We start from the raw sequence: 13504 nt of genomic DNA on the forward strand, positions 1-13504 counted from the left end.
CTGCTTTCAGAGCGCATAATGCTGGCAGCATGAGTGTGCTTAAATACCCGTGTGCATTTACTGCCAGTAAGACTTAACACCTCTTTCAAAGTTTCCTGTTCGATTTATTCCTGATTGTGTATTCTTGTTGCAATTTCACTTTCTTGATGCAATGGGGACGGGCTCTTCCCGGCCTGTGCTCCCGGGGCCTGGTGTCGATGCTCACGCGTCACACTCGCGGAGCCGAGTTCTCCGCCAGACCCTGAGAGCCAGCATCCGTTTTCTTGTTACCTACCCTGTCACTTTGGCTCGCCACCGTTCCAGTCCCAGAGCTTAGGGAATATGCAGACTCTTAAATAACAACCACAGCCACAACCAGAGTGTCCGCAGCGGTTAATAAAGTGTGTGCCCCGCGGCCTCGGCGGGGCTCGTGTATCCTCTCGGGCGCTGTGGTTTGGATGTGGGGCCTGCACCCCATGTGGGGTCAGAGCTCTCTTCCCCTTCCCGCTCCCTCCGTCTTGCCTGTTGATGATGCAGAGCCCAGCGAGGACGTCACCGTTTGAGCCGTGCTGCGTGTGCCCCGTCACACTAGATTTTTATTCTGATGAGGTTTTAGCGCAGGTGGTTTTGATGTGTCTGGGAGGGTTTTGGAGAGATGATTAAGGATGACTAGGTGGTGGGCTTGCGCTCGGCCACGCTGGCTTCTGAGTCTGCTGGGGCCGAGGGACACACCGGACAGACAGACAGCCTCGTCCTCACACTCCGTGAGGACTGCTCATCTACTCCTCAGGAGGCAGGGAGGCAGGCAGTGAGTGAGTGAGCGGAGAAGGGCGGTGGGTTGGGAGCCGCTGTGAGGAGGGGTCCTTGCAATGAGGAGGGCCCTTTGGGTCCAGGGCAGGGACCTGCAGCCAAGGGGAGAGCAGTTACCACAACTCAGCAACGGCGAGTTTTCTGCGTTTGAGAGCAGAAGGGAGCCTGGTGTCTGGGAGCCCACTGTGGAGGCGAGTTTGTGGCGCTGAGGCCATCCTGGGCTGAGGATTTTATCCCCAGGGTAGTGGGAAGCCCTTCCAGGTAGGCATGCCTGTCCCAGATCGTGAGCGAACCACCCTGGCGCCCCGTCTCGATGGTACTGACAGCGGGAGACCGGAGGATGGGGGGACACTTGGCAGCGTAGAGCTGTTTACCTTTGACCGTCACGGTAAAGCTTTGTCCACAAGGGACGTTCTGACCTCCGCACGCCCCGCCCCCAAGAAAACAAGACAAAAGGAAGTTTATCGTTTCATTATGTAGCAAAAAATGAATTTTATGGTAATGAACACACAAAACAACTGCATGTATGTGTGCATCTGTGTGTACGTGTGTGTGTGTGCGTGTGTGTGCACGCGTGCATACACACACTCCTCTGATTTCTCACTGCTGTGTGTTCTGACCACCAGTCAGCCACACTTTCCGGTAGCATTTGAATTTTGGAATTGTAACACAAAGGAGATGACTTCATGAGTGTTTCCCCCCTGTGTCACACTAGGGTGTCAAGTACAAGGTCTTACAATCGGAACATCGACAGGAGTGGATTCACGTACTCGTGCCCACACTGTGGAAAGACGTTTCAAAAGCCAAGTCAGTTAACTCGGCATATTAGGATACACACAGGTATGAAGTACGTTCACTTTTGGGTGATTTATGAGGTGGTTTAGAGGAAAGAACGAGTGCTCTAGAGCTAGCTAGACCTGGAAGATAATCTTGGTTTTTCGTCCTTTGTCGTGTGCCCGTGGTCTTCATGTTGACTAGGTCGTTAGATACATGAGTCTACAGTTATGGGGCGGCGTTCTGTCTGGACAGATAGGTTTTGGGTCTTGAGTTTGGTGGAACGTATTTCTTAGCTCATCCGGGGCTCCCACACTATGGACTTATATTTTGAGCATGTTTCTCCCTCCCTAGGTGAAAGGCCGTTTAAATGCAGTGAATGCGGGAAGGCTTTCAACCAGAAGGGGGCGTTGCAGACGCACATGATCAAGCACACAGGTGAAAAACCCCACGCCTGTGCCTTCTGTCCTGCCGCCTTTTCTCAGAAAGGGAATCTGCAGTCACACGTGCAGAGAGTTCACTCGGAGGTAAACGTCGCACGCGGGTGGGTGTGGTTTTCACGGGGCCGCGCTACGCGGCTCTTGAGCCAATGGGTGAGCCTGAGACATTCTTTTCTAGATTTAGGGTTGGTGCAGAGCAGACTTTGTTTTAAACAAGAAACAGATACCTGTAGATGGAAACCTTTTAGGCCGATATGGAAGAAACATAAAATATTATCCCTATGTGGCCTTGCACTGTCATAGCTCTGGTGAATAAATGTTTGAATATCATCATACCTTTGCTAGTTGTGATTGTTAACCTGTTTCATCCCTTTAGCAAACTTGAAACATGGACACTCTGAAGTGTAAGAAATTGAAAGATAAGAGGGGCGCCTGGGTGGCTCAGTCGGTTAAGCGGCCGACTTCGGCTCAGGTCATGATCTCACAGTCCGTGGGTTTGAGCCCCGCGTCAGGCTCTGTGCTGAAAGCTCAGAGCCTGGAGCCTGTTTCAGATTCTGTGTCTCCCTCTCTCTGACCCTCCCCCATTCATGCTCTGTCTCTCTCTGTCTCAAAAATAAATAAATGTCAAAAAAAAAAAAATTAAAAAAAAAAAAAAAGAAATTGGAAGAAACAAATTGAGGAAAAAAGTATTTTTCCTATTATTATTATTATTGCTAAACTTACATGTGGCCTCATTCGCATTTTTTGTCAGACAGACCTCTGGTCTGTTTATTTCCCTCCGTGTTAACTCTTTCAGTGAAACTGATGTTGACAATTTTTTATTGTCTGTAGATCTTACCGACTTGCAAAGCTTCTGGAAGTATATCTCTTAAGCAGGTTAACATTTGTTCTTACTGACTATCATGATTTGGTGTTTTTATAATCTAATTGTAGACTATAAATAAATGTTTAAGCGACACAAATACTTTTATCCAGGATCTGTTTATTTTGTGTAACTTTTGCAGAATTAAAACTCATATGTTTTCTTAATTTTTTGTTTTTTTAAATGTTTATTTATTTTTGAGAGAGACAGAGACAGAGCTTGAATGGGGGAGGGGCAGAGAGAGAAGGAGACACAGAATCTGAAGCAGGCTCCAGGCTCCGGGCTGTCAGCACAGAGCCCGATGTAGGGCTCAAACTCACGGACCGTGAGATCGTGACCTGAGCCAAAGTTGGACACCCAACAGACTGAGCCACCCAGGCGCCCCAGAATGAAAACTCATATTAAAATCAAATGTGTCTCTTTTTATTTTCCTTGGAATGAAGTCTTAAGTATCACTAAAATAAAAAAAACCTACACCCTTCACGTAGTTTATAAACAGATTCAGACTTCCGTATGCAGTGAGTTACTTTTAAAAACCAAGGCTTACTATCTCAGACCCAGAAACATGAGGAAGAACACATAAATACTAGTGAGGTGGTAACAACGTGAGGTGAGGCTTCCTGTAGATCGCAGAAGAATAAATGTGGCCTGCACGCGGCGTTCTCCCAGAGCTGCTTCTGCCCAGACGAGGTTTCGGGATGACCGTTCACTTGTGTAGTGCCCAGAGAGACCTCGCTGGGACCCCGAGCCGCCCTGTGAGGTGCTCACCAGAGCTCCTGAGTTTGGAAAAGCCCTCCACATCACTCCTTATCTCTAGTCCACTTCTGGCTACGTCACAGTGGTAGAAAGTAGTTGCTGATGTGGAATATTGGAATTGGTGATGAAAAATGTACACACTGGGTGACCATCTGTCCTCACGTGTGTGTATGAGCTCCCTAAAGGCTCAGTTAGGGTGATGTTTATATCTAACTGTGTAGCCTTTCTTTTTTTTTTTTTCTTTTTTTTTCTTAACGTTTATTTATTTTTGAGACAGAGACAGAGCATGAGCTGGGGAGGGTCAGAGAGAGAGGGAGACACAGAATCTGAAACAGGCTCCGGGCTCTCAGCTGTCAGCACAGAGCCCGACGCGGGGCTCGACTCACGGACCGTGAGATCAGGACCTGAACCTAAGTCGGACGCTTAACTGACTGGGCCACCCAGGGGCCCCAACTGTGTAGCCTTTCTAATTGAACATTGTGCTTAGCAATTTAAGAATTGAGAGTGTAAGTCAGATATTTTTACCAAATTATAGTAACTGAACACTTCTTACTTCCAAACGTGTCCTGATTTATAGAAAAGACTGAAATTTCAATTAATCTCAGATTGGCATTATTGATTAAAGAATTGGGTCATTGATTTTAGAGCTGTCTAATTTGAATGAGGAGGTAATGTTAAATGGTTAGGCTGTTTCCGTCATTTTCAATAGAACGGTAAATTAGATTGGCTATAATTTAAACATTTTTATCTAACTGTTAATTGTAAAAAGCATTTTTTCCTTTTTTGTTCCTTAAGGTCAAGAATGGCCCTACCTATAATTGTACAGAATGTAGTTGTGTATTTAAAAGTTTGGGTAGCTTGAACACTCATATCAGCAAGATGCATATGGGTGGACCACAGAATCCAGCAAGTTCTGCAGAGACGGCGCATGTGTTAACGGTGAGTTTAGTAAGCTGGTTGATAAGAGGATAATGTCTTACCGAAATCTGTCATCCCAATTTTGACCTTTAAGATTGAATATTACTTAGAGTATTATTTAGTGCCGGGGCACCTGGGGGGCTCAGTCGGTTGAGCATCTGACTTCGGCTCAGGTCCTGATTTCGTGGTTTGTGAGTTTGAGCCCTGCACTGGGCTCAGTGCTCACAGTTCAGAGCCCGGAGCCTGCTTCAGATCCTGTGTCTCCCTCTCTCTCTGCCCCTCCCCCACTTGTAAAAAACATAAAAAAAAATTATTTAATGCCATAAAGTGCTATGAAAGTTTCTAGCAGGTGAGGGCTGCTTTCTTATTTTTTTAGTTAGTGAAAGAAAATCAATCTTTTTAGACTTCAGAATGATACCAGATGACCCTGACTTATGGACTGTCATTTGAACCAGTGAAAAAAGGACAAAATGTAATCATTAATTTCTGAATTTGTAATTCCTTCAGTGCTACTGACAATTATTATTGAATGATCTCTATCCCTATGTTATTATAATTTAAGAATCAGTTATCCTTTCCAAATAAGGTTTCTCCATGTCTGATGTGACAGTGATAATTTTTTCCTGAGACTGTGGACTTTTGGGAAACTAAGTTGTATCTTCCAGTACACGTGTTGAAAGTTGTCTGACACACAAACTTTTGGGAGGAATCTCCAGCTTGGCCTTGGTCTGTTGCCTCTATAATGGCAGGATCTAAGCGTAGGCTTGTTTCCACCGCCGCAGACCCACTGCGTCCAGGAATCTTGGAAGCGTTAGTGTGTGTTCGTCAGCACCTGCCTCCTGCCGGTGTAGACACTAGGCAGTGCTTAGTTCCTGAACGTGAGGGCCTCGTGTGTGCTTTGTGTTTTCTTCTCTTTTCTGCAGTATCTGCGGCATGGGATGGTTCCTCACCTTACCCCTGATCAGGGGGATTGTTGTCCATAAGTTCTGAAACTGGAGAACAATTAGAGACTAACGATTAAGTCTTCAAATGTCTATTTTGGGCTGTTTTTTAAATTAAAAAAAAAAAATTTTTTTTAAATGTCTGTTCATTTTTGAGAGCGAGACAGAGAGCACTAGCAGGGGAGGGGCAGAGAGAGGGGGAGACACAGAGTCCGAAGCAGGCTCCAGGCTCTGAGCTGTCAGCACAGAGCCTGACGCGGGGCTCGAACTCACGGACCGAGAGATCACGACCTGAGCTAGAGTTCTATGCTTAACCAACTGAGCCACCCAGGCGCTCCAGCTGCTAAGATTTTTAAATTCTGAGACTGCTCCTTTGCCATCTGATTGCTTCTTTCTTTTCTGGTTTGGTGAGGTTTCCTGGGAAGCCTAGTTAGCATTTTCCTTTTAAAGTTCTCTTCTGCTCCTTGAGTGGTCTGCCCGGGGCCACTGCCCACCGTGCCCTCGTCGAGATAGCCTGTGGCTCCCGGTGGCCGGTGGTGCTGTCGTCTTGCGCAGTGAGGCGGCAGTGGGCCCATGCAGGATGGAGCTGTGTGGCCTCCAGAGCCACTTTACAGGCAGTTGACCGGGGACCCAGCTCTTGAACTTGGGGTCCCTGGGGCAGAACGCAGACTTTGTTTAGTTGGGGGACTAAGTGCCAAGAAGGTGCCCTGATCCTCCCAAGGCGCCCCCGTTGTTGCCTCTTCTAGAGATAATCCCCCATTTCTGTTGCCTCAAGGTAAGGGCCTGTCACTTGTTCTGTGGACAAAGACAAGGGACTCACTGTCAGCCCTAAATAGTTTTCCATCATCTTTTTTTTCTAATTAATAGACTTGATTTCTTAGAGCAATTTTAGGTTTGCAGGAGAATTGAGCAGAAGGCGGAGAAGTCCCGTGCACCCCACCAGCCCCATGCGTGGCCGCCCCGTTGCTGCCCCCTTGTGTTTCCGTGCCGCGTCTGTCACAGCGGATGAGCGAGCGCTGCTGTGCTATAGCAGTGACTCGGGTCCACGCTCTGTGTCGTGTGCCCTGTCGATTCTGGCAGACGCGTGGCGTCCTGTGTCCACCTTGATGGCACCACACACACGAGTGTCTCTGACTTCCACCCTCTTCTTGGTGTGGCATTTCAGATTCCTGAGTTTCTGGGTGATCAGGTCGGTCCCTCCTTGGATATTCTTGTCTGTAGCTTCACTGCGCATTTATTCCTCTAGCGCACGTGTTTTCCCGAAATGTCTTGAACTGTTTTGGCCACGGTGGTTTCTCTCTTATTTTATTTCGTAACCCTGTGCTCAAACCCCCACCTTGAACTGATTGTCTCTCCTGGCACTTAGAAAAATTTAAAAAGTGAGGCGAACAATTCACCGCATACGTTCCTTTAACAGCCAGTATTGTGCCCCATGTAAAAATCAGTGAGACGTTTTATTTAACATTTATCTTTTGGGATATTGTTAGATTTTAATGGTCGTAAGGAAGAGGTGCTGTTCTTTTTTCTGGTAAATTGAAGTACAAGTTAATGTGCTTCTTACATTTTCAACGACAATGCTGCTACGTTTCAGGCCACGCTGTTTCAGACGTTACCTCTCCAGCAGACGGAAGTCCACGTCACGTCCGCGTCGAGTCAGCAGAATTCCCAGGCGGTGACCGATGTCATCCAGCAGCTCCTGGAGCTGTCCGAGCCGGGGCCGGCTGAGTCCAGCCAGCCCCCTCAGCCCGGCCAGCAGCTCAGCATCACAGTGGGCATCAACCAGGACATCTTACAGGTGAGACGCACCTGCCTGTTCCTGTCCGTGCTCGTCTGCGCCTGGGCTTCGTGACCGAAAAATAAATAGGCGGGGGCTTGTCAGAGGAGAGGAAGCATCAATAAAGATGTGTCCTAATTGAAAACATTCTGTCGCAACAAAATCTGCTTATTGAGTTGCTTATGGACAGTGCGGAATCCTAGATGGTTAATGCATAAATTTAGAAATAGTTTAAAACTTTCATTTCCTCCATGAGCGATTTACTTGAGATGAATAGGCTTTTCAGAACCTTCCTGTATTTATCCCCGTTGACGGAGGCCTAAGACATACCTCGTTCTTTGTAGAGGCTCTCGTGTAACTGTTTCGAGAGAGTCAGTCTCGTGTCTCCTCGGCCGTGTGGATGGTCCACGCTCCGGTGGGAGAGCAGCAGAACGAATCGGGGCAAAGTGCTCTTTTCTGATGCTTTCGCCCCAGGCCAGCTGTATCCTCAGACCCTTCCTTTGCCAACAGAGACGGCCTGCCTTCTCCACCCTATTTAGTTACTTGCCGTAACAACTAACCCGTCTCCTCTCTGTACCTTTTGGGACGAGTTGGTATAAAGAATCTCGGGGCGCATGACAGCCGACGTAAACTTTTGGGTAGGCTCGCTGTAACTGAAAACGGCGAGTCCCAGACCCGTTTGGAGATAACCAACGTGGTCTGGGGTAAAATTCCTAAAAGGCTAATAAGGAATTAACTTCAGTTCCTTTTGATTTTAGCGTAGCGTGTTCTGGGTGGAGGGGAGGGGTCAGTTGTCAGAGCGGACATTTCAGCTTCCTAGGGTTGGGGGTCGAGCTTACAGGTGTCGATCGGCGGCGTGTAGAGCTTTATGTCTCGCGGGGCGGAACTAGGATTCTGTGGGCGAGCCTCGTCGCACCTCCGTGGTTGATTTGGGCGGGCGGGTTCGGGCCTCACCCCTGCTAACCTGTCAGTTCTGTTCTGTCTCAGCAAGCCTTAGAAAACAGTGGGCTGTCTTCAATTCCAGCTGCAGCGCACGCTCACGGCCCCGGCCACGCCACGACGCCCTGCGCGCAGGGGCCCGCCGCGGACACGCCGCACGCCTCGAGTGAGCCGCCCCCCCCCGCCGATGCAGAGCCAGACAAAGAACAAGAAAGCCCGGAGAAGTTGGAGAAGAAAGACAAAAAAATCCTGAAGAAGAAATCGCCACTTCTCCCCGGTAATTTTCATACGCGTCAAGGCCGAGACGTTTAGGCTGCCATAGTGCTTATCTTTTAAGAAACGTGCCTCCTTTTTTTTTTTTTTTCTTTTCTCGAAAAGGCGATAGGTCTGTTGAACGTTCTGATGGTCTCAACCCGTTTGTTTGATATTTCAAAACCACGACAGTTGTAAAACTTAGGCTGCTTTTCTCCCTGTGATTGGCGTCTCCTCCCGACAGCCCCTAGGGCTTTACCCCGGCGGTCTCTGCCTGTCCTCGACGCAGCAGCCTCTCGGCCACCCGCGTCCTCCCTTCCACCACGGCACCGCCATCCCGCCGGCTGGACCCTTGCCGGTTCCGTCCGCGCTCACTCCTCGCCCCGTGGGTCCGTGAGCTCTCCGTGAGCCGGCCCCCGTGCCTCTGCGGCCTCCCTCCCTGGCCTTCGGGATGCTGGCTCCCCGGGCGTTTGAAACAGTCACACTCTTTTTCAAGGGCCATCCTCTGCCACGGGCCTTTCTTCAGCGGGAGTGTCTTCTTTCTCCCCTTCTCCGCCGCGTCCCTGAGAGCTCCGGCAGGCCTATGAGGCCATCCGAGGCCGGCACAAGTGCGGCCTCCTTGTGGAGGCTCGGAACCTGCCCTTCCTCTGCTCAGTGCCCGCAGCGCTGGCCCTTAGAGCCCCCGTGCAGACTGTAGCGACATTCTGTTCGTTCCTGAGCACCCGTGGGGCTCAGCGTGGCTTCATAGAGGGGCAGACGTTCCTGCATCGTTCTTGAAGGAAATAGGTTTCTGTCTTTGGGGCAGGAGTGTTCCCACAGAAATGTTTTCTTGGGGACCGGCTGTGTGTCTCCCGGAGTCTGGGGAGCAGGTGCTCTCTGAGGGGCAAAGCGCTCATCTGTTAACGCTGCCTCCTGACACGCATTGCCTCAGTGTTGACATGTGGCCACAAAATCCTTGTTTCTCAGCCCACAGACCACGGTGGTTCTAGTCCCCTCTTCCCCTTGATCTGGCCCCTCGGCCCCAAGTGAAAAACCGGAGGTTGGAATCTAAGCAGTTTATCATCCGGGGATCCCCGCTGTCCAGACAGGAGAGGAGGAAAAAAAGCACGTTTCCACATACTTTTATTCACTGTACGAAGCCTCTGGGTTAGAAGTTCCCCTTGCATTTCTGAGTATCTGCTTCACGTGCACGAATAAGCTGCTGGAAATCCGCAGCCCGTGAAACCTCTCCCGCGAGAGAGCACCGGCCACTGTCCGGTTACTGGGCCAGAACCTTCCAAGGTGCTGTGAGGTGGCCGCAGGCAGCCAGACTCGCTTCCCCACAACACTGAGGCGCGCTGGCCCCCCAGATGGGGGGAGGCACTCGGCCCTGGGCCCGGAGACCGCGCTCCCTCCTGCCCCGAGCGCCGGATGGGGCTCCAGAGGCCGTGAGGTCACATGCGGCGCTCCGCCTGGAGAGCTTGCACGCAGTGCGTCCGTCTGTTGGGCTGTGACCCGAGTAAGTCACATACACGCGTAGACCGCTGAGCAAGTTCATGCGGTTCTGCTGCTATTTCGGTCAACTGATCCTCAGGACGAGCTGGAGCTGGCGCTTGTTTTCTTCGTGTGCTGAGGAAAGGTTGAGAGACGGGTTGAGGTAAAAGCTCTTTCTTCTGCCTGACACTTTTCAGGGAGGAGCGCACGTCTAGCATAGGGACTGTCTCTGCAAACACCTGTTGGAGGGAGGGGACGGCTCTTGTCGTCCTGAGGAGACCTCACGAGTCAAGGTTTTGTTGCTAGCTCATAATTAACCACATATTTCCAGATCGAACACACTCCATCTAAAGCTGTCACTGTTTGATTTATTTAGTTTTGTGAGAGAGAATGTTTTTAGTCGAATTGGGTTATTTGAAGGGGCATTTTGCATATTAATTTAAAATTTAATATGCTTTTTTGTATATTTGTCGTAAAACTTGTGACGTATAAATCATTCTTAAAACTTCACAGAGTTTGACATTTGTTATAAACTACGGGCTCCCTAGGAGTCACAGTGAAAGGTGTTTTGAAAAGCTGGCAGCTTGTTCCTTTAGGTATGACAGTGGTTTAACTGCTCCGTGCGGACGTCTCTCCTAAGGCCAGAGAGATTTCACCCTCTTACACCAGAGCAAGGTCTTGAAATCTTAACCTCTTCTTGATGACTTAGGACCGTGAACTTGACCCCTGCTCTGTGCTGTGATAGGCCGGCATCTGCTTGACCTGTTGCAGGACCTGGGCCCCTGATGCTGTGGGCTTCAGTTCCTCTGCCCTGGAAACTACATTTATTATGGCGTGCGTATTGTTCTCAGCTCCCTGTAGCAGTCTTGTCCCGCTCTCTTATTTTGCTGCTTGAGGTCTGCTAAGTGCTTGCAGCTCTGATACCGGGGGGCTTTTATAGCTGCCTGAAAAGTAAGTATGAATCGGGGCACCTTGGCTCAGTCGGTTAAGCATCCTGGCTCTTCATTTGGGCTCGGGTCCTGGGATCGGGCAGTATGTTGGGCTCTGTGCCGAGTGAAGAGCCTGCTTGGGATTCTCTCTCTTTCTGCCTTCTCTCCCCCAAATAAACAAACATTTAGACAAAAGTAGAAATTTGTTCTTGGTAAGAACTTTTGCAACCATTATACTTTGTCTAAAAATAACGCGCATGAGCTTATTTGGAGTTTTATGTCTACGTTAAGTAATTCAAGAGAGTGGTATTTTCTTTTTATTCTTCCTTTTCTTTCTCTTTAGATGGTCTGTGTTGTGAATAAAGAAGATTTCTGGGTTCGTCGTTCAGATACATTGCTTGTTATTTTGTATTGTTTTATGCTTTTCATATAATACAGTATAGAAAAACTTTAAAAAGAAAAACTTATTCATTTGGACGTAGTTGAATTTAGTTTGAAAATTCCATGATTTATCTCATTTGTGTACAATTCTTTGATGGTAAGATTCAGAGTTTAGAGGATTTTCTTCAGGTTTTGTTTTGAATTATTTGTCATTTGTAATTAAATCTAAATATTATCTTAAATTTTTTTTTAATGTTTATTTATTTTTGAGATAGAGAGCATGAGCGGGGGAGGGGCAGAGAGAGGGGGAGACACAGAATCCAAAGCAGGCTCCAGGCTCCGGGCTCTGAGCTGTCAGCACAGAGTCCGACGCGGGGCTCGAACTCACGGACCGTGAGATCATGACCCGAGCTGAAGTCGAACGCCTAACCGACTGAGCCGCCCAGGCACCCCAAATATGAATATTATCTTTACTTAAGACCTTTATTGTTTTGAATGGTAGTCTGGTTTTGAGCTGAGTCCCTGTTATGTACTAAATATAACATACCGTCAAGTATCAAAAAGGACACTGAGCTACCAGACGCTTATGGTGTAGCGGAGTCTGTGTGTGGACGGTGTGCGGCAGTCGAAAGCAGTGTCGCGGTCGCAGAGGTGTATTGTTACAGATGTGCTCCGAGTTTAGAGATAAGAGAGCTCAGAGGACCACAGCGAGAAGGTGAAAGCTCTTGTGAGTTAGAGGGACGAGAACTGAGTACTGACGGAAATAGAGTGAAGCGTGTGGAGGCCTCGGTGAGGGTCATCGTGACCAGTTCATCACACTTGTGTTTCTGTATCAAAAATTATTTTAAAAAAGTTCTAGCGTTAACTTCTGCTATTGACACATAGCTCACGTTGTATGCAGACTGAACATTTAATTTTTTTTTTTTTAACGTTTATTTATTTTTGAGACAGAGAGAGACAGAGCATGAACGGGGGAGGGTCAGAGAGAGGGAGACACAGAATCTGAAATGGGCTCCAGGCTCTGAGCTGTCAGCACAGAGCCCGTTGTGGGGCTCGAACTCACAGACCGCGAGATCGTGACCTGAGCCGAAGTCGGCCGCTGAACCGACTGAGCCCCCCAGGCACCCCCAGACTGAACATTTAGATAAGGGTGTATTGGGTCGTGGTCTCACAGAGGAACCGTCGCTGCACAGCTCGCGGGAGCACCGGCGAACCATCCTCTGCAACCAGGCCTGAGATTTTGGAAGGACCTGATAAGTCCTGCACTGTCTCTGCCTGCAGCCCATCCTCTTCTGTTGGGTTTTTCTTACTGATTTGTTGAAGTCCTTTCTAGACCCTGGATTTGCTTTGTTATTTATTTTTTTAATTAAAAATTTTTTTAATGTTTATTTCTGAGAGAGAGAGAGAGAGACAGAGAGAGAGAGAGAGAGAACAGGGGAGGAGCAGAGAGAGAGGGAGACACAAAATGAGAAGCAGGCTCCAGGCTCTGCGCTGTCAGCAAGCTGGAACTCATGAACTGGGAGATCAGGACCTGAGTACCTGAGCCAAAGTCAGATGCTTAACCTGCTTAACTGGCTGAGCCACCCAGGTGGCCCTTTTTTGTTATTTATATGTGTTTTGAATACCGTATCCGACACTCCTTAAGGTGTCTTTTCTGCCACAGTGTTAAGTAGACAAAGTAGGGAGAGTGGTCCCTACATAGTGCAGATGACAACTGCCTCTTGCGTCCTGCCTTTTAAGGGGTTTGGTTTTAATGTTTTAAAACCAACCAAACAGTTGGATTTGGCTTTTTACTATAGGCTTTTCTTAGAACCTCTCAAATTTGGGAAGCCGCCTTCCATTGTTGGTTTAGTAAGAAGGCTTTTTATTTTCTTCTCTATGTTGAATATTATCAAATGCTTTTTTCCCCCTCTGTTGTTATGATCATGTGTTTTCCTACTTTAATCTGTGAGGTGGTAAATCACAGTAATTGATTAATGGGAAGCAAACCACGTCTTCTGTTTGGGCTTTGATGTGACTCTTTCTGTTTCTCTCTCCCCCTCTCCTCCCTCTCTCATGTTTTCCCTCTATTGTGTTTTTTTATTACACATTTTTGAATTTGCTTGGCCAATATTCTTTTTCTCAATTTCACTTAAGAAAATATGCCTTTTTTTAAATAAAAAAATGGATAACCGGTACTCACTTTTAATTTTTTTTTTTTCAACGTTTTTTTAAATTTATTTTTGGGACAGAGAGAGACAGAGCATGAACGGGGGAGGGGCAGAGAGAGAGGGAGA

The 13504-nt window shown here is 48.1% G+C and overlaps 1 protein-coding gene across 7 annotated transcripts in view; it reads left to right on the forward strand.

Moving 5' to 3' along the window:
• ZNF236 (zinc finger protein 236) overlaps positions 1-13504 on the forward strand; it is a 106896-nt gene that overhangs the window by 26203 nt on the left and 67189 nt on the right. For all 7 annotated transcript variants that reach the window (XM_042962868.1, XM_042962869.1, XM_042962870.1 and 4 more), the window contains 5 exons: positions 1505-1629; positions 1918-2090; positions 4417-4560; positions 7072-7275; positions 8242-8470. In XM_042962868.1, the coding sequence (XP_042818802.1) occupies positions 1505-1629; positions 1918-2090; positions 4417-4560; positions 7072-7275; positions 8242-8470 (875 nt within the window). The remainder of the gene's footprint in view (positions 1-1504; positions 1630-1917; positions 2091-4416; positions 4561-7071; positions 7276-8241; positions 8471-13504) is intronic.

Source organism: Panthera tigris, chromosome D3 (assembly GCF_018350195.1).
Source record: "Panthera tigris isolate Pti1 chromosome D3, P.tigris_Pti1_mat1.1, whole genome shotgun sequence".
Classification (NCBI taxonomy): domain Eukaryota; kingdom Metazoa; phylum Chordata; class Mammalia; order Carnivora; family Felidae; genus Panthera; species Panthera tigris.